The sequence below is a fragment of the Gobio gobio genome (genome assembly GCF_949357685.1).
Source record: "Gobio gobio genome assembly, chromosome: 6".
In the NCBI taxonomy this organism is placed as follows: Eukaryota; Metazoa; Chordata; class Actinopteri; order Cypriniformes; family Gobionidae; genus Gobio; species Gobio gobio.
In genome coordinates, this window is record NC_137102.1 from 24,790,881 (window position 1) to 24,814,792 (window position 23,912).

A 23,912-nucleotide genomic window follows, 5' to 3' on the forward strand; every position below is an offset into this window, starting at 1 on the left:
TATCAAGGAGACATTCATTTTAATTGATTATTAATAAACTAGTGTTTTCTGAGTCCGTGTTTGGCTGCAAAGATGAAGTTGACAATGCTGACTCTTCATCTCCGCTGTAGTGAACACGCACGTGCCTATTGAGGGAAATGCACCTTTCATTTGGATTACATAATCAAAGTATTTGTTTTAGTTTTTATATGCTGAGTTTCGCTTCATTTATGTGACGCGCTGCAGTTCTTCTTGCAGTCGAATACGGAGCAACTTTCTGCTCTTTAGTTTAACACTTTTAACACATCTATGTGGGTTGGGACGCTTACCCCCTATTTACACTGCACAGGTCTGCGGCGCATCACGGCTCCGACAAGGTTTTGTTCCGTCCTTGTGCCGCGTTTGGTATAAACACAAGCATTGAGTGTGTCCGCAATCAGCTCCGTTGGCCCGTGCAAGCCGCGTCCCTGGGCTTAAGCTAGTGTTTTTCTGCCACAGCCAATCATGCTGCATGCTTATTGGCTCTCTAACGAGATGAACCCCTTAGGTATCGAAATTTGGTATCGAACGACAAGATCTTTTTACTCGATAGTATCGAGGCAATTCGGTCTGAACCTAAAACGTAGGGAAAAACTTCAAATCTGCAGAGTCGTCTCTGTTGTACTCACTGTTGTATAGCGAACGCAAGGCAAGTTAAGGCACTTTCATCTAATTTGAACAAAACCGTGATAATATTGATAATCGTGATAATTTTGGTCACTATAATCGTGATATGAAATTTTCATACCATCCCATCCCTACAAAAACATATCTGATTTGATGTGAATGTAAACAGTCATTTTGGTCAGCATATGCTGTTTCACTAAACCAAATTATTATCAATTAACAATTATTAAATTGTGGCCTTATAAGAGTGCATTAGTGCCCGCCCACTTTTTCAGCGTCATTGGTTCCAGAAGTAGCCTGTTTTTTCCATAAATTTTTAACTACATTTAACTACACCATCCAGCTAGGAGGTGAATCACAAAGCAAAATTTTTTTTTGAAAATCAGATAAAGGTACAAGACAGGGTACTTAATCGCTTTATTGAGGGGAAAAAACTACAATCCCATGAAGCATTGCAAATTACATAAGTATTTCTATGTATATATTCCAATAAACGTAAGTATTTTGACAGCATAGTGCGACCGACTCTATTACGGTCTCACTTTTTTGGCGCAACTTGCTCGCCGCAACTCGTGATTGGTGGAATTTTCTTTGTTTCATGGGTAATGTAGTTTTTCAAATATGATTGTTTTAAAAATAAGTTGAAATAATACAAGTTGATGGCTTCATGAAAAGCATTTGGCATCGATATACCTTGGAACTCACAGTAGACTGTCTATAAAGGTTTTCAAGTTAAGTTATCCCAGCAGTCGTCACCACCAGTGTGTCCTTGAGCAAGGCACTTTACTCCATGTTGCTCCAGGGGTGATTGTCCCTATAATAAGTGCACTGTAAGTGGTTTTGGAGAAAAGCATCTGCCAAATGCATACATTTAAATGTCATCAAGCCTTGTTTATACTTTCGCCTGGCTCCGCTCAGCCTCCGCTGACTGTGCGTGCTCCTCCCCAAACGGACGAGGCGTTTATACTATTATTTGAAACGACAGAGGGCAACTGAGTAATTGTTCTATAACCAATCAGGAAACAGCGCTGAGAAAAAGTAATGTACACAGGTGGCAATGGTGCGATCCTAGGAACATCTCCATTCTTTCGCGATCCTGCTCGCCTCACTTGGAACATTTAACTATCATTTGCCGGCCTTTCTACCTGCCGAGGGAGTTTTCCTCGGTCATCTCCACTGCCGTTTATATTCCACCACAAGCAGACACGGGGCTGGCTTTATCTGCCCTCCATGATGTGACCAGCGGCTTCATAAACAAACACCCCGACGCTGCTTTCATCGTCGCGGGTGATTTTAACAAAGCTAACCTAAAGAAAGTATTGCCAAACTTTCACCAGCATGTCTCCTGTCCCACACGAGGAGCAAACACACTGGATCATTGCTACTCTCCGTTTAAGAACGCCTACAAAGCTCGTTCACAGCCAGCTTTTGGCAAATCGGACCATGCCGCCATTTTCCTCACACCGGAATATAAACAAAGGCTCGTTCAAGAGCCCCCGGTGAGGAGGGAAGTCAAACGCTGGTCATCCCATTCAGAGATCACGCTACAGGCAGCTCTTGATGACGTCGACTGGGACATGTTCCGCGCGAGTTCTGAAGACGTCAGCGAGTTCACAGAAGTGGCGCTCTGCTTTATCAACACACTGACAGAGCAAGCCACACAAACATTAACTATAACGTCCTTCCCTAATCAGAAACCGTGGGTGGACAGTTCAATTCGCACTGCAGTAAACTCGCGCACCACCGCTTACAATGCCGGTCTCCTAACGGGGGATATGAGGGAGTACAAAGCTTCATGTTACGCCCTCCGGCGCGCCGTTAAAGCCGCAAAACTCCGCTATAAAGACAGAGTGGAATCTCATTTCCAACTCAACGACTCCCGGCGGATGTGGCAGGGACTGAGAACCATCTGTGCTTTTGGAACTAAATCCTCTGCAGAGGTGAGAGCTGATCCGTTGCTGGTGAACGAGTTAAACTCTTTCTACGCTCGCTTTGATGGTAATCGCGGCAGCGCGACTCCGGCGAGTGACGCGTCAGAGAGAGTCCCTCAGAGCAGCAACGGTCACGTGATCTCTGTCTCGGAGGACGAGGTTCGGAGGGCACTCAAACGTGTGGATGTCAGGAAAGCTGCTGGGCCGGATGGTATTTCAGGTCGTGTTCTGCGGTCCTGTGCTGATCAGCTCGCAGGGCTCTTTACATCCATATTCAACGAGTCCCTTGCTACATCTGTTGTCCCCACCTCCTTCAAACGATCCTCCATCATCCCTGTACCTAAGATCAGTAAACCCTCTTGCCTAAATGACTATCGTCCAGTGGCTCTCACATCTTTAGTCATGAAGGTCTTTGAGAGACTCATTAAAAACAACATTTGCTCCTCCATTCCTGACACTTTGGACCCTCTTCAGTTTGCCTATCGTCCCAATAGATCGACTGAAGATGCCATTTCTCACGTCCTTCACTCCTGCCTCACTCACATCGACAGCAAAAGTGGGAACTATGTCAGGCTGCTATTTATTGACTATAGCTCAGCCTTTAACACCATAGTTCCCATTAAGCTAACACACAAACTCCTGGATCTAGGCCTGAATTCTTCTCTCTGCCTCTGGATAGAAGATTTCCTCACTGGCAGACCCCATGCGGTGAGAGTAGGCCAGTTCACCTCCACCTCCATCACCCTGAGTGTTGGAGCTCCACAGGGCTGTGTGCTGAGTCCCCTGCTCTACTCTCTCTACACCCATGACTGTTTGTCCACACACCGCTCCACCTCGATCATCAAGTTTGCTGATGATACTGTTGTCCTGGGTCTCATCTCCAACAACAATGAGACGGCATACTTGGACGAAGTGGAGCAACTGACATCATGGTGCCAGGACAACTGTCTCTCTCTGAACGTTAACAAGACCAAAGAACTGATTGTGGACTTCAGGAAGAGACAGCATCGGTCATACTCCCCTCTCATGATCAGCGGGACACCGGTAGAGAGAGTGAGCAGCTTCAAATACCTGGGTGTGAACATCTCCGAGGATCTGACCTGGACTACACACATCCAGACACAGGTGAAAAAAGCCAGGCAAAGACTGTACCACCTGCGCCAGCTGAGGAAATTCAGGGTTTCACCAGCCATCCTGAAAACTTTCTATCGAGGGGCGATAGAAAGTGTCCTGACTCAGTGCATCACAGCGTGGTACGGGAACAGCACCAGTCACGACTGCAAAGCCCTGCAAAGAGTGGTGCGCTTATCCGAGCGCATCTCAGGCTCAGCTCTCCCGTCTCTGCAGGACATCTACACCAAACGCTGCAGAGGTAGAGCTACCAAAATCATCAGAGACATTAATCACCCTGCAAACTCTCACTTCACCCTGCTGCCATCTGGTAAGCGCTTCCGTAGCCTGATGGCAAAAACTGAAAGACTCAGGAGGAGTTTCTTCCCCCAGGCCATCAGACTCCTGAACTCAGTCACGTGACTTCACTTCACCCCGCACACGCATAAACATACGGTTTTTTAACATTAACATCCACATACTGCAATTGCACTGCACTTTACTTTCCTATTGTTACTGCGTAACAACCTGTAATAAACCTTGCACATTATACTTCTTTATATATACATATATATATATTTTATGTTAACCACTTATTTTTAAGTCTACAGTTTATCTCACTTATCATATCCACATATTTTTTATATTTTTATTTATCTTATTTCCTATTTTTATCTTTTACTTGATTTATTTATAATTCTACTTATGTTAATACTTTTTATTCTAATTTTATTCTATTTCTATTTTAATTTCTTGTAACTGTTATTTGCACTGTCCATGGAGCGGACCTGTTTACATTTCACTGCCAGTTGTATATTGTGTATATAACTGTGTATGTGACAAATAAAACTCTTGAATCTTGAATCTTGAATCTTGGCAATATTTATTTTAGTACACTCAGTAAACCTTGATATTATTACTTGTGACATTAGAACAAAATGTATGTACACATGTACATTTTGTAGGCTCATTTTGTAAATATAAGCAACTAATTTGTACGTGCAAACTGGGTGCAGGTGTGATGAGACGTCATGCTCGGCTAGATTCACCTCAAACTCGTGCATCTTCAAATGCAGAGCCGTGCGGGAAGTTACAAAAAATTTGCTGCTCACCGCTACGAGAAATGGGGTCTTGCGCACTACCACCCACTCCGCAATGACATCATTTTTGATGCGCGCTTGTGCGGAAGCGGCGAGTATAAACCAAGCTTTAAAGACCCCTGTTGTGAAAATGTGTTTATATGTCTATGCGGTATTTTTAATATGCTTTAAGACAAACCATGAGCAAATTCATAAGTCAACATCATTGATAAGATTTTTCTTAAAACTGCAGTGAACCAAAGACGCAGTTTGAAATGGCAGTTCTCTGACACAAATGCTGTCATAACCTATTAACTATGTTGTGAAGCAGTGGAGTCTCAAGAGGAGCCAGGTTATCCTGGTAACTTCTCACTTTTTGCTGACAATACAAAGGCAGAGTACAGTAACTTCAAAATAGGGGTCAAAAGTCAAGTTTGAGCTCAAGATGTAGATGATTTTCATTATTAAAACATCTAATTGCCAGATTTCCAGTGTCCTACCTATAATTAATTTGGCTGGACAACTAAACATCTTTTAAGTCATTTTTCTCAGTTCACTCTAGTTAAGGTCTTTTTCCTTTGTAGGGCAGAATATTACGATGTTATGTTGAACTATAAGCCTGTTGTTCAAAGGGTTTCAGACTGAGATGGCAAACGGGAGCGATACATTCTTAGCTGTCTGATAACGTAGTCAAGCCAAAAGCTAATCATATTAATTACTGTTATGTGTTCGACGTAGAGAGCGATACATAAGACACATTACATAATACTGATATACATCGACTTGTAGACGAGTCTGTAGAATTCACTCTTCCACTTCTTCTTCTGAATCAGTTTCTGGTTAAAACATATATGGCTGAATCAAACCAGTATTTCTATTTGTCATTGTGCAGAGTTTACTACAGTAAAATTGAGTGAGTGTATCAGGTAGTCTGAGCTGGGGCTAATTTGGGACTATTGGGATTATTCATGGATCTGCGTATACTAAATGAAGCAAGGGTGTAGAGTTAAAAGCTATTTCAAGGCATGAAGAATTTTTTTCAATGGGAAAAAAAACCTTTAAAATATGTAATTTTGATGATCAAAGATGACTTTTGTGGATAAAATTATTGAATACAGGGGGACTTCAATTAAATCAAAATCAATTACCTTATGGAGAAAATGAATGAAGTTTTTACTTCTGGAACCCTAGTGTTGAAAATGTTGTGGCCTGATAAGTCAAGCATTGTTAGGAAAGAAAGACTTGAAAGACAGTGATGGTACTATTTATCCTCTGTTTAATGACTTGTTTTCAGGAATGTTTTATTTGAAATTCTCTTGAAATCTCTTCCATTTAAGATTCCATTGAAGAACAAAAGGCGGCTTTGCACAATTATTTTAGTTTGTGCACAAAATTTCCACAGTTTTTACGTTGGCACAACGGTCTTGTCCTAACCACACACCTTTCTGTTTGCCCTTTCAGTTTGTTCAAAACCGAGACCCACAAGCCCACACACCGACTGGAGCCAGTCTGCCAGGCTGAAACCTTCCTGGACAAAGACTACTGCTTACCGCAGAGCACAGGCTACAACTACCTGGACCCCAACTACTTCCCTGCCAACAGATGACAGGGACGAGCTCCAGCGTTAGTAACCAGGGCTGGGCCACAGCCCCCAGGGCATTCTGTGCATGGCTCCATCATCCAAGTCAAAGAAATGCTTAAGTCTGGGCGAGAAGGTACCGTAGATGTGCTGCACCTCGCCCCGACCCGCTGCTGGAGGGGGGTGGGGGAGGGTTTGTGGGGGGGAGGGGGCAACACCCTGCCGCGGTTTTCAAACCTTACCAGGTCTCGTCAAGTAACACTATCTCAAATCAAAAGAAACGAAAGGAAAGAATGAAAGGAAGAAAAGGCGCACCGACATTCCCAATCCCAGGACATTTAGAAGGCAACTCGACGTCTCCCTTTGTTCCGACCGTTTGAGTGACAGGTGTCAGTGACGCACCTCTCAGAGGAGTGTTCGGCTCTGGAATCATCGGCGGGAGGGCGGCTCGCGTTAAAATGCAAAATGTCGTCTGTAGTTGAAATATTTATAAGTGAAGCTTTGTGTGTGAGCTCTTTTTGTGAGGCGGGAGAACAAGGAATGGAACTTGGTGCTGAGACTGTCGTCTTTGATTCATACCAGGTTTTTAACCAATCGAGGAGATTCGCTCACAACTCCGACGTTCTAAGCGGAGGGAAAAAAAATCCCAGCTGACAGACCCCATACGTGTCTCTTGCCATGGGCTACCATTTTCACTAGAAGCTGCTCTTTGTTTCCTCTTACGACCGTTACATGATGTTGTCACTTTATTTACGTTCATTTCCTGTTTTTTAAACGCCGAATTGGAAAAACCCACTCCACTTAACCCGAAGCACTACAGCACGGAAAAGACCAGCTGAGATCCGAAAGGCGATATTCACGCTCTCTGCGCTCGTGGAGAGCTTTCTTTTCTTTTCTCTCAATGTGTACTGTTGTTGATCATGTGGAGTATTCAAATATATGGTGAAAAGTAGCCAGTGGTAGTTGCCGTGTGCCATTTTTTTTTTCTTCCCTGGCCACTTGTTTTAGAAGAAGAAAATAAAGAACTTGTGGCACGTTTGATCTTTGTGAAAAACTGCCCAACCATCATCACGCCTTTAGATCCCTCTAATTTTCGCAGTTTCCTCACGGTCCATGAAAAGATTGTATTTTTATTAATCTATTTAAAAGACAAAGAATAACAAGAAATCGAGTCGGTGGTAGTTGTCGCGCGCGCGACACTCCCACGTTATTTTATACACATACGTTTTGTTGTGCTTTGAGTAGACCATTTTGTATTGGGTTCTGTTCTGTTCACCTCCCCTCCCTTGACCTGCTTCAGTATCTGTGTATAACAGTCTGTTCTTAAATAATGTAAAAAATGTTAGAGGAGAACTGTGGAAATAAAAGTATGTGAAAAGTCTTTCTACACCACACGACTCGGGTATTATGATTTAACTTTCTGGTTCATTGCTGTTCTTAAACTCTTATATGGCGTTATATTACACGGTTATGAAGTTGTTCCTGATTAATGAATATTGGAATATCAAAATATTCACTTCAGTTATATGAACTGTTCTCTGTTAGTGGTCCACTAATATCTTAAAAGAGCAGGGGTCTCATTTATAAACGTTGCATACGCACAAAAGAAGGCGTACGCCGCTCTCTACGCAATAATTGCAAACTTGATGGGAAAATGTGCGGTCCTTCACGCCAGCTCTGACCCAGGCATACGCACAAAAACGGGTGAAATGAGAAACGGCGACACCGTCGGCAGATGGAAGAAACACGTGAAAGTGTGAAACAGTAAACCATTGTGTAAACGAAATGGCAATACTGCCTCTCATAAATAACATGTAGACTTCACAAAGCAAGTCTTACAATTAACAGCCTACTAACACCCGTTTGATCGATCTGCAGTGTAAAACAAACAAAATCAAACGAAAATTACAACAGAAATGCAAACACATATTTGCAAAAAGAAAAGTGAAATATGTTCTGCAATAATATTGGCATGTTATGCAATTCATCCTCATAAATAATATGGTAAACAGAACGAAATAATGTACAAAACTGATATTCTCGTCAATGTGTCCGTCTGACGGAGCAGATATAGGCTAGATGCAATTAGATCGACAGATAGATAGATAATTAGGGAGATAAATAGATAGATAGATGTATTAGTTGCCCACTGGGGAAAGTTGTTTTCATAATAAAATGTATTCATCAGCTACAGAATCATGGTATTCATGCTTTTAGTTTTATTTTTGATAAAATAACGTATGTCTCAACCATTCAGAAAGCTGCAAGACATTACATTTGCACGTAGATAATCGGGATAGGGATTAATAGGGATTCCCGCCAGTCTCTCATCAAGAGGGGTCAGCTCCGCTGTCCCCTTTCCCCCACCCGTGGCAGACACACTCTGGCGATGGAGCGCTAGATGCTTTTTTTGCCTCGACTTTGATGTCCGACCATTTCTTTTTTATTTCGTCCACGGTCCGAGGTTGTGAGGCTACAGCATTTACGGCGTCTGCAACCTTTTGCCACTCAAGTGCCTTTTTGGCATTAGTAATGCCCACACTGTGCCCTCCAAACAACATTGTTCTCCTCTTTTCCACCTCGCCAACAATAACTTCTACGTCACATTGAGTGAAGTTACGTTTTTTTTATTTCCTCTCTGTGTTTGCCATGATTTCGCAATCAATGAATATTAACTTGTGGGCGTTTCACAGACTATTTATGGGCAACTATGGGCGTGCCGCAAAAGCTGCGCTACAGTAAGAATTGATTCTGACTTATTTAGGGAAAACTGCGTAGGATGTGCGTGCGCACGGTTTTATAAATCCGAATATTTCTGTGCGTACGCACGTCCTATGTTTCATCCGTACGCCACTTCTTACGCAAAGTTTTATAAAAGAGGCCCCAGGATGGCCGATATAAAGCTAATATAGTATGACATTACACTTTAATGAAATCAAAATTGACAATCCCTATTTTTGTATGGAATATTGCAGTTTTTAGCATATTGTCGATTAATTTGTGTCCTCGTAATCTGTAATCAAAATAACTTCCCCTTCCCTCTTGCAGTGCTTCTCTTCTCTGATGATGTGTTTACTGTGAGGGCGGGACAACCTTATCACTCACATGACATCACAACAATAGCAAACCACAACCATCCAATCAGCTGAGGTATTGTGCCAAAGTTGAACTCCCTGTCAAACACTGCCTAATCCTAAACCTAGGTATACCTGGGACTCAGGGGAGTAATAATCTAGACGGAATCAAAATTCGGCACAGCAATGGCAAATTTCACATCTTTCTCTTTTCTGACCGTTGTAATCATTATATGTTTCCCGCTTTTGAGAAAGTCAGGGAAACACTATCATGGATTTTTTTCTTTTACTATTAGCAAATGGAAACACAAAAGATATACCGTATTATTCTGAATATAAGACTTTATATTAGAAATAAGTCTTAGAAATACATCTAAAAAAACGGGTTCGTCTTATGTTCAGGGTCTAGACTTTTACATGTCAGTATTACAACTGCAACAATAGGAATAGGTGGCGGAAAATGCGTGTAAAACGAGTGTACCAAGAAATACAGTGTGTCAGAGTATGTTAGAAGATTGCGAGCGCAAAAACGCAAACAGTCAAAGAAAAGCTTTACCGTCATGTTTGCACGCCTCGCTGATGGGACCACACTTTCCACGTATGTGATTTATAACACAAGACTGTACCCAGATTTCACACACAACTATGATAAGATTTCGCTTCTACTGTCAATGAAATTTTGGTAGGCTTCATGTTTTTTTGAGATGGATAGCCTAAATCAGATACAGGTTATTTGTATGGTATGTCAAAAAGTGTTTTTGAATGTGATCGTGGTACGTTTTACCAATATTTACCATACTTTCAATACAAAAATGAAACGTATGCAACATCAACATTTTCAAATAAAAGCATTTTCTTTATCAAAAGCCTTTTCCCAAAAGGCTTGGAAAAGGGGGGTTGTCTTATTCTGAACAATATGGTATTTCTTCTCTCGTTCACCATCATAGAAGTTTACCTGGCAACTTCCCCTTCTGAGAACCCCGAAAATGTGAAAAGGGTCCATTGTACTGCCCTCACGTCTGTGCGCACGTCATCAAAGACGAGATGTCGAGCTCTGAGGATTGCATTGGTACCGATTTTGAGTTGGACAAGACCAATTCAGTTAATTGTTAACTTGAGACCTTCACCTGGGTCATTGAATTGTGCTGCAGCAATCAGATCAGTCAAATTCGCTAATGAATCTTGTAAACTAGTTCACGTAAAAGACCCGCCTCGAAAATAATTTGTTTATGAAATTGCTTTGAACACTTAATTCTTTCCCCTTCAATGATTTGTGCATTCTTCATACCCACACATACATTTAACTCAAATGAAGACCTCATTCTAGCACACGGAAGAAAAAAAAATCCATTAAACATATGAAACGTCTTTATTTCACGCTGGTTGATAAAGAAGAATACAGTTATCAGACCTCATTGTGAAATTCATTGATTCATTGCACCTGTGAAATTCAAATTATTTCCCTTTCCAGCTCATTCATTTCTGCTTCAACTACAGTACATCACTATTCTGGCACACTTAGCACGATATAATGCATGAAGTTACAATAGAAAAAGGCTCTCCAGCAGCCAATCCTTCATGCTTCCCAGTTTTGCTGATTTCAGTGCTCAAGGATACTGATTGAGTCCAAAAACACCAAAACGGCACCGGACTGTAGTAAATAACCCTCGTTCCATGTTTTCTGAAGCTGAAAGCTAGCTTAAGCATAAGCAAACAGGTTTGATACCAAGAGATAAACACTGTTAAATTATTGGGCTGATATTTACAGTGAACAACAATGGTGTGAAATGAACAGGCGCCAGTTGCTGGCTGGTAGTTTTCCACGTGGACGTGCCATACAGAAGCTGTAATCACAGGCGGGCGTGTGTACGAAGAACTGTAGTGTGTAAATGTGAGTCAGTCTGCAGTGAAGCTGTAGGTGATGGGTTTGTCCTCCAGGGGGCAGTGCGAATCCAAGCTCTCTAGCAGGAGTCCAAGACGAGGCAGATCTGCTCAAAGACGTCTTCTGGGGGCTGCTCGGCATCAATCTACATAAAAGCACACATAATACGGCTGTTAGAAATCATAAGCTGAAAAGTAGGGCATCATCCCACAGGAGAACTGTCATACAGTGCTAATAAATCCTACAAACATGCAGTTGCTGTGAATGTGTTCAATCTTAACATATATAGAGACAGATTCATGTCATCTTCCCCAGATCATCAGATATGATTATAGTGCAATACATTTTGTTCTATTAAAAGTGTTTTCCACCAGTAAACATATTATTAATAAATTATTATTTAAATGTTTTGTGGTAATCTGGCATGAACTGCAACCTTTTCTTTTGTCACAATAATACACACACAAAAAAAACATTTTATGATATTGCTGGGGTGTAATTTACCTTTGTACTAATCCTTTGAATAACTAGATTTGAAAGATTATCTTTAAATTGCTCAGTGAACGAACTGCTCAAAGAGCAATATCTCATTGAAATATTTTCGAGCATAACTAGAAAAATAACTCTTCGTTATAGGAATCTCACGTCTTTTAAAGGGTTAGTAAAAAAAAATATAGTCAAATCAAATAGTTTTAATGAAATCAGAGATTTCCGTCCTTCCATTGACAGCTACGTAACTACTTTAACGAGTCAAAACGTTCATGAAGAAATCATAAAACTAATAGACCTACATATGAATTGAACGGATTGGTCCAAACTTTTTCAAGAGAGACACCAGATTGAATTTAGGCTTTTATTAATATATAAACATTGATCAGAGAACACAAACAGAAGCTCATCCATAACTGCTTTACACGCGAGAACAAACCTTATTGAACCTCATTGGTTCTTGAGGAAGCTCAAACGTGCTGTGTAACACGAGACTGAACCTCATTGTTCTTTTGGACAGCCCGGTTCCAGAATCAAATCACTGAGGGTGCTTCTGAAATTACTGGGGGTGCTCTAGTAAAGTGCAGATGTAGGCTAAGCGACGGCTCCACCATAGCAGTGGTCAGTGAGAAATGTATGATGATTTAAAAGTCATCACTTTTACCAATAATTGGAATTTCTAAAATATTTTGCTACAAATGTTTGTCTATTAATCTATTCATCTGCCTTTACATTGCTTTAATGCGTTATTTATTGCACTTTTTTTTTTGGAGCATAAAAAACTAATGGATATTTAAAAAAATTAAAAAAACATCCTATGTTATATGCTACATCCTCTGCTCTGTAGAGGACACCAGAACTATTTATTGAAAAAATTAAAAGACATGAATAGAGAAAAACTAAAAAAATCTAATTCACCAATTTTTATACTTCAAGCTTTTTTTTTTTTATCCAAAATTTGTTTAAAGATGATTCTTAATGTTATGGAAGATAACAGAATAATTTGAAAAACCATTTTACTTTATGCAATGTGTGTGTAAACATGGCCATAAATGCCATTCCCATTCTATGCAATGCATCTATACATTGTATCTAATTTGCATATTAATATGTTTTGGGACAATAGGTCATGTAAAAAGACGTGTAATAATATTTTCATAAAAATGTCTCATATTTCATAAGAATATCGCTAAATAGCCATTTTTTCTTCTACAGAGGAAAAACCTCTATTCTGGGTCAGGAGGATATTTCTGTCTCGTGCAGACTAGTGGCATTTGTGTTTAGATGTCACTTCCGAAAACTTTGGCCGTTGGTCGTCTTTGCAACAATAGTTTTATTCAATGATTTTTATAGACTGTAGCCTCAAAAGTAAACCAAGATCGCTATACGATCACTAAAATGCTTTTGCTTGTCAATTCATCACGATTTCACAAAGTTACGTTACAACATTGCCAACAATAAATCTCTTACTTACATCGTGTCTTGACTTTGTTTGATAATGAGAGGTTTCACGAGCCTGCATTAACTCTGCCGTTTTGAGCGGTGAGATTCTGACTAACTTAAACACCCCTGATCGCGTTCAAGAGATCAACTGTGATTGGCTACATTACTCACCGCTGCAAAAACACGCTGTAAATAGATCCATTTGACGCACTCCAGAGCTCGGACACAAATTTGCAAATCTGCCAAATCTGTTTCAACAATATTCTTACAGTATCAACTGAGGGTGCTCTTACTTGTGTTTGAGGGTGCTTAGCACCCTCTAGCACCCCCGTAGAAACCGCTTTTGGAAACTCAAATGTGCTGCGTAACACAAGAATGAACCTCATTGTTCTTTTGGAAGCTCAAATGTGCTGCGCAACATGAGAATGAACCTCATTGGTTCTTTTGGAAGTTCAAACATGTTGCGTAACACGAGAATGAACGTCATTGGTTCTTTTGGAAGCTCAAACGTGCTGCGTAATGCGAGAATGAACTTCATTGGTTCTCGGTTCTTGCGGAAGCTCAAACCAGCTGCGTAACACATGAGAGAGAACCTCATTGGTTGTTTTGGAAGCTCAAACGTGTTGCTTAACACGAGAATGAACCTCAATGGTTCTTGCAGAAGCTCAAGCGTGCTGCAAAATGCAAAAATGAACTTAATTGGTTCTTACAGAAGCTCAAACGACTGCGTAACACAAGAATGAACCTCATTGGTTCTTGCAGAAGGTCAAATGTGCTACGTAACACGAGAATGAACCTCATTGGTTCTTGCAGAAGCTCAAACGTGCTGCGTAACACGAGAATGAACCTCATTGGTTCTTGCAGAAGCTCAAACGTGCTGCGTAACACGAGAATGAACCTCATTGGTTCTTGCGGAAGCTCAAACGAGCTGCGTAACACGAGAATGAACCTCATTGGTTCTTGCGGAAGCTCAAACGTGCTGCGTAACACGAGAATGAACCTCATTGGTTCTTGCGGAAGCTCAAACATGCTGCGTAACACGAGAATGAACCTCATTGGTTCTTTGCTGTCAAGCAAGCATGCTTGAACTTCCATTTGCCACAACTGATGTGTGAGTTCAAATGTTTTTATGTAAATAAAAGTCTAAATTCAATCTGTTCATCATATAAAGCGACCGTGACTTCAGAAATGTTTGACTAAAACGCTTAATTCATATGGATTAGTTTTACTCCATTAACTTTTTGTAGAAAAAAAAGTGGCAGTTGTATAAGAGTAGACTGTCCGAAATATCTCGATTTCATTAAATATCTTAATTTGTGCTTTGAAGATGAACAAAAGTATTACGGGTTTGGAGCAACATAAGGGCGAGTAAATTATGACAATTTTCATTTTTGGCTGAACTAACCCTTTAAGATTGTAATATTTCAATGAGTTGAGGTCTTGAAATGACTACTTTAAAATCCACATATTGAAATGGACCATGGTGCTATTAAAATCTACATGTGCGTGTACCACAATAGTATCAATGTATTACCTTTGTGGTATAATACAAATGTACCACCTTTGTGTACCATGATTAAATAAAAATGAACATTCTGTCATTGTTCCTAACCTGCATGACTTTCTTTCATTTGCGACACAACACGATATTTTGATTAATGTTGGTAACATTGATGACTATTGACTTCTAGTGAATGGACAAATATCAGCAATTTCTCAAATTATCTTCTTTTATGTTCCACAAAAGAAAGAATGGCATTTGGAACAACAACTAAATCTTTAAAAGACTGCTTGCCTTTTAGAGAGATCAGATGATGTTTTAGCTCATAAATCAGATTTATATGATATCTGAGTGATAACACGACAAACCCAAATCTGGTTAATATGTGCTTTGTGTAAGTAAAAACTCAAGATTGGGGACATATTTTAATAATGAATGTAAACTACACTCCGCTGATCTTAACCCTTAATCGTCCCTCAAGTAGGGTTTACGTTTGAGTCCCTTGGGGTCAGATAAACCCCAGATAATAAGGAATAAGGAAATATAATTTTTTTACATGGAAAACTATATATCATTTTTTTAATTTACTTCTCAACTATACATTTATGCTGTGTTTGTGTGGGTATTTGGTAGTTTTTTACCCATTTATTGCACAAATACTTAACTATGTCTTAAATTGGCTCATACATTTTTTTTTTTTTATGAAAAAATCACTTGAATGAGGATCTTAAATAAATATAAATAGTTTTTGGACATTGCTCTATGTGTTAGGGATATAATACCGCCATCTGTAGGTTTGTGGAAAAACTTTAGGAATTATAGTTAAAGAGAAAGAGAGTGCAATGACCACATTATCCACTAGAGGTCCATAGGGAAGTTATGCAAAAGTTAAGCTGCCTTTCATCTTTCTTTTATTTGCCCTTTTCCTTCTCTTTCTCATGATTGTTCCATGTTGCATTTGTGCTCTAGTATTTGTCCTTCATTTATGTATGGAATTTTTTCAGATTTATGCCAGTTTTGTTGATTTTATTTGCCAGTTTCTATAAAAATGCTCTCTGTTGCAGTCACACACGTGTGTGTTTGTGTGTGTGCGTGTGTGCATGAGACAGAAAGTTCGTTCCACTTTGTGTTTATGCTCTAGGACCAGATCTTGATATAAATGTAGACATTTTCAGATTTATACTGGATTTAGTTGATTTTTTTTTTACAAACAAAGTAAAAAAAAAGCATTTTTTACATTTTCCCATTCATTGCCAAAATAAAAAAAAATGCTCCAGACACGTGTGTGTGTGTGTGTGTGTGTGTGTGTGTGTGCGTGCGTGCGTGCGTGCGTGCGTGTGTGTGTGTGTGAGTCATTTGTGCTCTAGTATTAGTACTTCATTTATGTATGAAAATCTTTCAGATTTATGCCAGTTTTGTTGATTTTATTTGCCAATTTCAATAAAAATACTCTCTGTTGCAGTCACACACATGTGTGTGTTTGTTTGTGTGTGTGTATGAGATAGAAAGTTCGTTCTACTTTGTGTTTATGCTCTAGGACCAGACCTTGATATAAATGTGGACATTTTCAGATTTATACTGGATTTAGTTAATTTTTTTTGACAAAAAAAGTGATTTTTTTTATTTTTTACACTTTCCCATTCATTTTCAATGTGGGGTCAATCTGACCCAGAGGGACTTAAACGGTCATTTTTTTTACACACCTTTAGAACAACCAAATCAAGCCCAGATTTTTTGTGCATGTTTAGATAGATTATTTAGGAAAATTCACAGAGTCTCATGGCCCTGAGATGAAGGGAACACTTTTAAAAAATGGAGGAAAAGTTTAAGGGAAAAGAGGACGATTAAGGGTTAAGAGGTTCTCCTTAAATTGCGGTCAAAATGCTCTACTTAAAGGATTAGGACATTTCCAAAATGAAAATGTCCTGATAATTTACTCACCCCATCTCATCCAAGATGTTCATGTCTTTCTTTCTTCAGTCGAAAAATAAATTAAGTTTTCGGAAGAAAACATTCCAGGATTTTTCATCATATAATGGTTTTTAATTGCAACCAAAATGCTGAAGGTCCAAATCAATGTAGTTTCAAAGCGCTTCAATGGGCTTCAGAGGCTCTGCGTGATCCCAGATGAGGAATAGGGTCTTATCTAGCGAAACGATCGGTCATTTAAAAAAAAAAAATATATATATATTATACTTTTGAACCTAAATTGTTCATCTTGCGCAGCTCTGCGAGGTGCTAAGGATGACGTAATCACATAGGAAAGGTTTACGCCAGACGTAGACAGAAGTACCGCCCCGTGTTTACAAGCGCTTGTGCGAAGACCAATCCAAACGTGAATGAGATGGGGGTGAGTAAATTATCAGGAAATGTTCATTTTGGGGTGAACTAATCCTTTAACCATCATATTAAACGGAAACATCACAGCTCACTAATTATAGCTTAGCTTCTCTACACCCACCTTATGCAGAACTTCCCTGTGTTCGTAGTGGCCGATCACGGGATTGACCAGGCTGCAGAATCCATCCACTCTACGATGAGTGTCTCTGTCTCGGGCTTCTTTGGTGTGCAGGCTGCAGATGGCCCTCTGCTGCAGCCGTTGGTTCATGATGTCTGCAGAACATTCCAGGAACAGAACAATGTTGGGCTGCCCCATCTGAAACACGAACCCGCACATATACTGTCAGATCAGGTGCAGTGACACAGTTTACAGTGATTGATATGAGGTAGAATTCTGCAGGATTAAAGGTACAGTGCACCCAGAAAGTATTCACAGCGCTTCACTTTTTCCACATTTTGTTATGTTGCAGCCTTATTCCAAAATTTATTAAATTAATTTTTTTCCTCAAATTTCTACAAATAATACCCCATAGTGACAACGTGAAAGAAGTTTGTTTGAAATCTTAGCAAATTTATTAAAAATAAAAAACTAAAAAATCACATGTACATAAGTATTCACAGCCTTTGCCATGACACTCAAAATTGAGCTCAGGTGCATCCTGTTTCCAATGATTATCATTGAGATGTTTCTACAACTTGATTGGAGTCAACTTGTGGTAAATTCAGTTGATTGGACATTATTTGGAAAGGCACACAACTGTCTATATAAGGTCCCACAGTTAACAGTGCATGTCGGAGCATAAACCAAGCCATGAAGTCCAAGGAATTGCCTGTAGACCTCAGAGACAGGATTGTATCGAGGCACAGATCTGGGGAAGGGTACAGAAACATTTCTGCAGCATTGAAGGTCCCAATGAGCACAGTGGCCTCCATCATCCATAAATTAAGAACCACCAGGACTCATTCTAGAGCTGGCCGACCGACCAAACTGAGCGATCAGTGGAGAAGGGCCTTAGGGAGGTCACCAAGAAACCAATGGTCACTCTGACAGAGCTCCAGCGTTTCTATGTAGAGAGAGGAGAACCTTCCAGAAGAACAACCATCTCTGCAGCACTCAACCAATCAGGCCTGTATGGTAGAGTGACCAGACGGAAGACACTCCCCAGTAAAAGGCACATGGCAGCCCGCCTGGAGTTTGCCAAAAGGCACCTGAAGGACTCTCAGACCATGAGAAACAAAATTATCTGGTCTGATGAAACAAAGATTAAACTCTTTGGCCTGAATGACAAGCGTCATGTCTGGAGGAAACCAGGCACCGCTCATCACCTGGCCAATACCATCCCCAGGGCCGGATTTACCACCGGGCCGATTGGGCCGGTGCCCGGGGGCCTCCGACCTCTAGGGGGCCTCCAAGACCCCACTAACTGTGTGGCTTCATCCCTTTTTTTTTATTTAAAATTAAAATAAAATGAATGAATGAGTGTGTGTTTGTGTGTATGTGTGTTAACAATAATTTATTTGCACACAAAAAAAAGTATCATGACCAGTGTCGGCTGTGTCTGATGAGCTTACTGCGGAAACTGTTGATAGCTGCAAGACAGGCGGTAGAAGTGTGAAAAAAAGAGAGTTGAGGTCCGGACATCGAAAAAACAAACGACATGGATAAAAAAAACGGTGAAGCCACAAAACGGAAAGTATAAAGGGAGAAGGATACCAGAGAGGATTTAATTAGCATTATTCCAACCATCTCCACTTTTTCCAAAAGTCGGCTCGACGCAGATAAAGAGCCTGCTGGTGACTGGTAGGTTAACGTAGACTACATTACCGTAGGCATCTATTACTTTTCCCCCTTATTAAAAACCCTGATTAAATGCCCGGATCGGTGCAGAAGCCTTCCGAATCTGCGTCCACCGACCCACCTCCTAAATAATTTATTTTTTTTCTGATTTAGCTAGAGCGAGCTAGAGGCAAGCCCAGCACCTTTCATAAACTAAACTTTTCATAAGATTTAACCACCCATCTGTCCCCGTACGATAGGTTGCTTTTTAAATCATGTAACGTTGTTGTATTAATGTTGACTGTTCGTTTGTATGACCAGATACGCGTTCGAGGCTTATCAATGCAAAGCCTAATATGTGGGACTCATTCTCTAGTTGAGGGTACATTCACGTAATATTTCACTTTTTTTTTTCTTTCTATAATTATATAATTATATCTTTTGTCTTTCCTGTCAGATCACTGCAGAAGTATCGCTTTGTTGTTTTTAATCTTTAAGCTAATATTTAATCGTTAGGCTGATTAAATCACTATTTTATGTGATTAAAAAGCGCTTATTTATGCATTTTACATAAACTATTTGCTCAAGTAGCTACTAATAATCATATAATCTAACTTGCAGGGCTATTATTGGGGTTATAACTTAAGTAACTAAGTTAACTCAAACTAAAACTAAGAACATGAAAACATGTTAACTCAAGTAAAATAAAATATATATTTTTTTCAGCTAGTCATTTGTCATTTCCATTTAGTTTAACTTGATTTAACAAAATAATTAAAACGGAAATAAAAATATTTTAAAAATAAAATCTGTATTTATTTGTAAAAAACAATGATTATTTCACATGATCATGCCCAATGATATCCTAAACAATGTTGATATTGAATGATATGGAAACAAATATAGTGAATGTAGGCTATGCAATATATTATGTGCAAAAAGGTGGTTAATGCTTTTGTTTTTAGATTCACTAAAGGCTAAACTTTAGTAAAAATTAAAATAAAAGCACAAAATATTAGCCTTCATTTGAATACCCCATTATAATGGTCACTTTTATAAAAATATACATAAAATTCTCCAACAAATAATTTAGTAATATGTAGTCTATATTTTAGTCCTTTTTAGGGGGGCTTCATCCCCCCCAAACTTCTGCCCAGCCCCCCTAAACAAATGTGTGATTAATCTTTCAAACATATGAAACTGACGGAGGCTTCGTCCCATCTTTAATCAGCGTGTTCTTCAATCCGCAACGGCCCCGAACAGAGCGCACGTCAGAAGCAGAGGTGTGTGTGTGTGTGTGTGTGTGTTGATCTGAGCCTCATTGGTCTGTCACCGCTCGTCAATGTCAAAATATTTGAGAAAACCAATCACATCAGAGTAGGCGGGCTTTATGTTCACACAGAAGCTGCTGAGGCTGAGAGCAAATTTTGGCAGCACGACTCAACGTCAAGTGCGAGATATGAAGCTAAACTAAACATTTCATATTTGTCAGCTGCTTCTGTAAGTCAGAAATGTTCACTCAAATGAATAAACTTTTGTCTCATTTCGACATTTTCAATTGAATTGGCCAATGTCATTTAAAATATAGCTAATTAACAAATAAGAAATATTGACAAAGCCGTTTTCATCCAATTAGGCGTAAGATTAATAGTAATGAATGTGTGCATATTGTAAATTAATAATTCCATTTGTAGCATTCAGTAAATAAAAAAGTTCAGCTTTTTTCACAGCCTGTATTGGGCAGATTAATAATAAATGTGTGCATATTGTGAATTAATTTAATAAATTTAATTACCTAGCTTTCCTAGTAGCGTAAATTAACATGTCTATAAAAATGATTCATAAAACATATAAATATCAGTAAAACATATGTTTTACTGTCTTCACTGACGAAAATGGAAAAACTTTATCATTCATATCTACCCACTGACATGGTTTTCAAGGTATTGCTATATCTAATTTTTTGGCGTTCAGAACAACTTAAAATGCACATTAGGTAGATCATAGAAATCAAAATTCTCTCGGGGGAGCAAGCCCCCGAACCCCCCTAACTACCTCACATTTGGGATCTCAGTGATTATAAACCTGCCTACATTGTATGATTAAGGGATGTACAATATGGTCATGCAGAATATGGCATTAATATTTGCTTTATAAGTAATAATAAACTGCCAATATCCTAATATGCAGTTAATAGTAAGAATTGCCCGTTTTAGTCAGAATGATTGCACTAGTATTCTATTGTGCTTCGTTTGATTCTATTCAATTGTGCGCGCTCATTCACGGAAGCTTGAATTTTAGCGGAGATTCACTTGCAGAAAGCTCGTCCTCTCCTAACAGGGCTGCACAATTGATCGAATTTGTAATCGTGATTACAATTACGGAGGCCACAATTATGTAATCGTTCAATAAAATGTAATCACAATTAAAAAAAAAAAAGTAACTTAGGCTATAGGCCTATTATTCTGTGTAGCTACTTTTCTTCCTACGGTTATATTAATTTTCTTATATATAAAATTATATATAGCCTACATTTTTTATTTTATTTTATTTTTTTACTTTTTTTATTTAATGAAATCAAACAAATGTAGCCTATATTTGAATGTACTTTTGAGGCTTTATGCTACAGAAAATCAAAAAAAAATTATCAAACGCATTAAACAGCACAAATCTTTTACACAGGGCAAACTGCTTAAAACTTGTTAACTGTGTTACCAGTTATTTTGAAGCCCTTAATATAAGCGTGTCATGTTTAGGACAAATTGTTTTTTAAGCTGTGTGAGTTTGGGCCTTGAGTTCTGGGGGGCCTCCGATTTTGTGCCCAGGGGCCTCTGCTTTCTAAATCCGTGCCTGACCATCCCTACAGTGAAGCATGGTGGTGGCAGCATCATGCTGTGGGGATGTTTTTCAGCGGCAGAAACTGAAAGAATAGACAGGGTCGAGGGAAAGATGAATTCAGCAATGTACAGAGACTCTGAGAAAATCTGCTCTGGACCTCAGACTAGGGCGAAGGTTCATCTTCCAACAGGACAACGACCCTAAGCACACAGCCAAGATAACAAAGGAGTGGCTACAGGAGTGGCTAACTCTCTAAATGTCTTTGAGTGGCCCAGCCAGAGCCCAGATTTGAACCCGATTAAACAATTCTGGAGAGATCTGAAAATGGCTATGCACCGACGCTCCCCCTCCAACCTGATGAAGCTTGAGAGGTCCTGCAAAGAAGAATGGGAGAAACTGCCAAGCTTGTAGCATCATACTCAAAAAGACTTGAGTCTGTAATTGGTACCAAAGGTGCTTCAACAAAGTATTGAGCAAAGGCTGTGAATATTATGTACATGTGACTTTTTTCGTGTTTTATTTTTAATACATTTGCAAAGATTTCAAACAAACTTTTTCGCTATGTCATAATGGGGTATTGTTTTTAGAATTTTGAGGAAATTAAATTAATTTAATTAAAAAAAAATGCATTAAGGCTGTAACAAAATGTGGGAAAAGTGAAGCGCAGTGAATACTTTTCGGATGCATTGTATAGCCCCGGGACACACCAAGCAGACGTCAAAGAGCTAGCGGTGAAGAAAGCTGACTGCGTCTCAAAAATCTGCGCTTGAACACACCAAAAGGACTACTGATGACTGTCAACAAGCACATGTCTATATCAGCATATGTCCAAAGAAGATAATGCTGTATCATTTACTCATCATTTACTCAAACCAGAAACCTATATGGCCAATTTTTTTTTCTGCCTTTAAGCAGGTGATCGTTGTGTGTTCCAGCGGGAAAGTTATGTCAATGCAGTAAATGGAAGCTCAAACTTGCTTGCTTGACCGATGAACAAACCTCATTAGTTGTTGCTCATCATGCAATCCTGTTTCTTCTGTGCTAATGAACAAGTAACATTAGTGTGTGAAACAAATTAAAATTTAACTCAATAAAAATGTAATATAAGTGAAATATTGCCCTCTGAAGTAGCTCTCAAATCTCATTTGTGCACATTCAAACTGATGTTTGGTAACAACGTGACTGGCATCACTGATGTTAAAACTGGTTATACTCAAATGCAACTGACATTTGAGAGCTGTAGTGGAGGGAACATGTTTAACACGTGACACCAGATTTTCCACCTGTATCTCAAAGAACACTATCATATGGCTTTGGAAGACCTGGAATATGCATTTGTGGGTGTAAAAACTTTTCACAATGTCAGGTCATATGGCTTTAAAACAACAGGAAGGTGAGTAAACGATGTCCGAATTTTCATTTTGAGAAACCTATTCCTTAAGATTAGTGTTCTTATTTCCATAACAACTTCCTGTCTTTGTGCCCAACATACTGCAACAACTGTGTTATGATGTTTGTCATTGGTGACCAGTCTCATTCCCAGTGATTCCGTCCTTTCCTGAAGAGCACTGACCTTGGCTTCATACTCTTGCGCCTGCTTCACATTCTTTGGGAAGCCAGTTACCAGGAAGCCCTTCCCCTGACGCACAGTAGACCCCATGGCCTCGCACAACAGATCCAGCAGTGTGTCCTTAAACACACCCAAACAGAAGAGAAAAACAGATGAACACTCTCATACAGATATACAATAAATGAGAATGGATGGATTTACAAGAACACGCACATATTAGATGAGAAGTGTCTGAGGCGAATAAAAGTAGTTCACAGCAAATGTTAATGACAGTCATGTTGCTAAGCAACACCACTGTAACGTAAATCATCCGATTAAGTCTGAATCTCTGAGTCACAGGCTAAACCTCAGTAAATAAAACTCACAACAAGAGCCTGAGCTGTAAATGATGAAACAAGCGTATCATCTGACAAAAAAAAGAAAAGAAAAGCCGCTTCATTAAATGTGTTTGTAAATGTCTGATGGTGGAAATATGCTATATAATGATGAAGCTACTAGTTCCCATGTAGTGGAAAAACCTTCCACTAAAAAAGATTCTTGACATAGCACAGAATCTGAATCTGATCATAATACCTCACTCTAAAAAAAAAAAATGGTGCTATATGGCACTAAAAGTGGTTCTTTCAGGGCTGTGTTTGGATGGTAAATTGCTTG

The 23,912-nt window shown here is 39.4% G+C and overlaps 2 protein-coding genes across 3 annotated transcripts in view; one reads left to right on the plus strand and one right to left on the minus strand.

Moving 5' to 3' along the window:
• zzz3 (zinc finger, ZZ-type containing 3) overlaps nt 1-8,225 on the plus strand; it is a 47,613-nt gene extending 39,388 nt beyond the window's left edge. Inside the window, exon 12 of the mRNA XM_079819778.1 lies at nt 6,227-8,225. Coding sequence (XP_079675904.1) covers nt 6,227-6,371 — 145 coding nt within the window. The 3' untranslated portion in view covers nt 6,372-8,225. The remainder of the gene's footprint in view (nt 1-6,226) is intronic.
• Nucleotides 8,226-10,769: 2,544 nt separating this feature from the next.
• Nucleotides 10,770-23,912, minus strand: part of ak5 (adenylate kinase 5) — a 130,636-nt gene continuing 117,493 nt past the window's right edge. For both annotated transcript variants that reach the window (XM_079819387.1, XM_079819386.1), the window contains exons 12-14: nt 23,262-23,378; nt 17,195-17,389; nt 10,770-11,445 (exon numbers count right to left, since the gene is read on the minus strand). In XM_079819387.1, the coding sequence (XP_079675513.1) occupies nt 11,380-11,445; nt 17,195-17,389; nt 23,262-23,378 (378 nt within the window). In that variant the 3' untranslated portion in view covers nt 10,770-11,379. The remainder of the gene's footprint in view (nt 11,446-17,194; nt 17,390-23,261; nt 23,379-23,912) is intronic.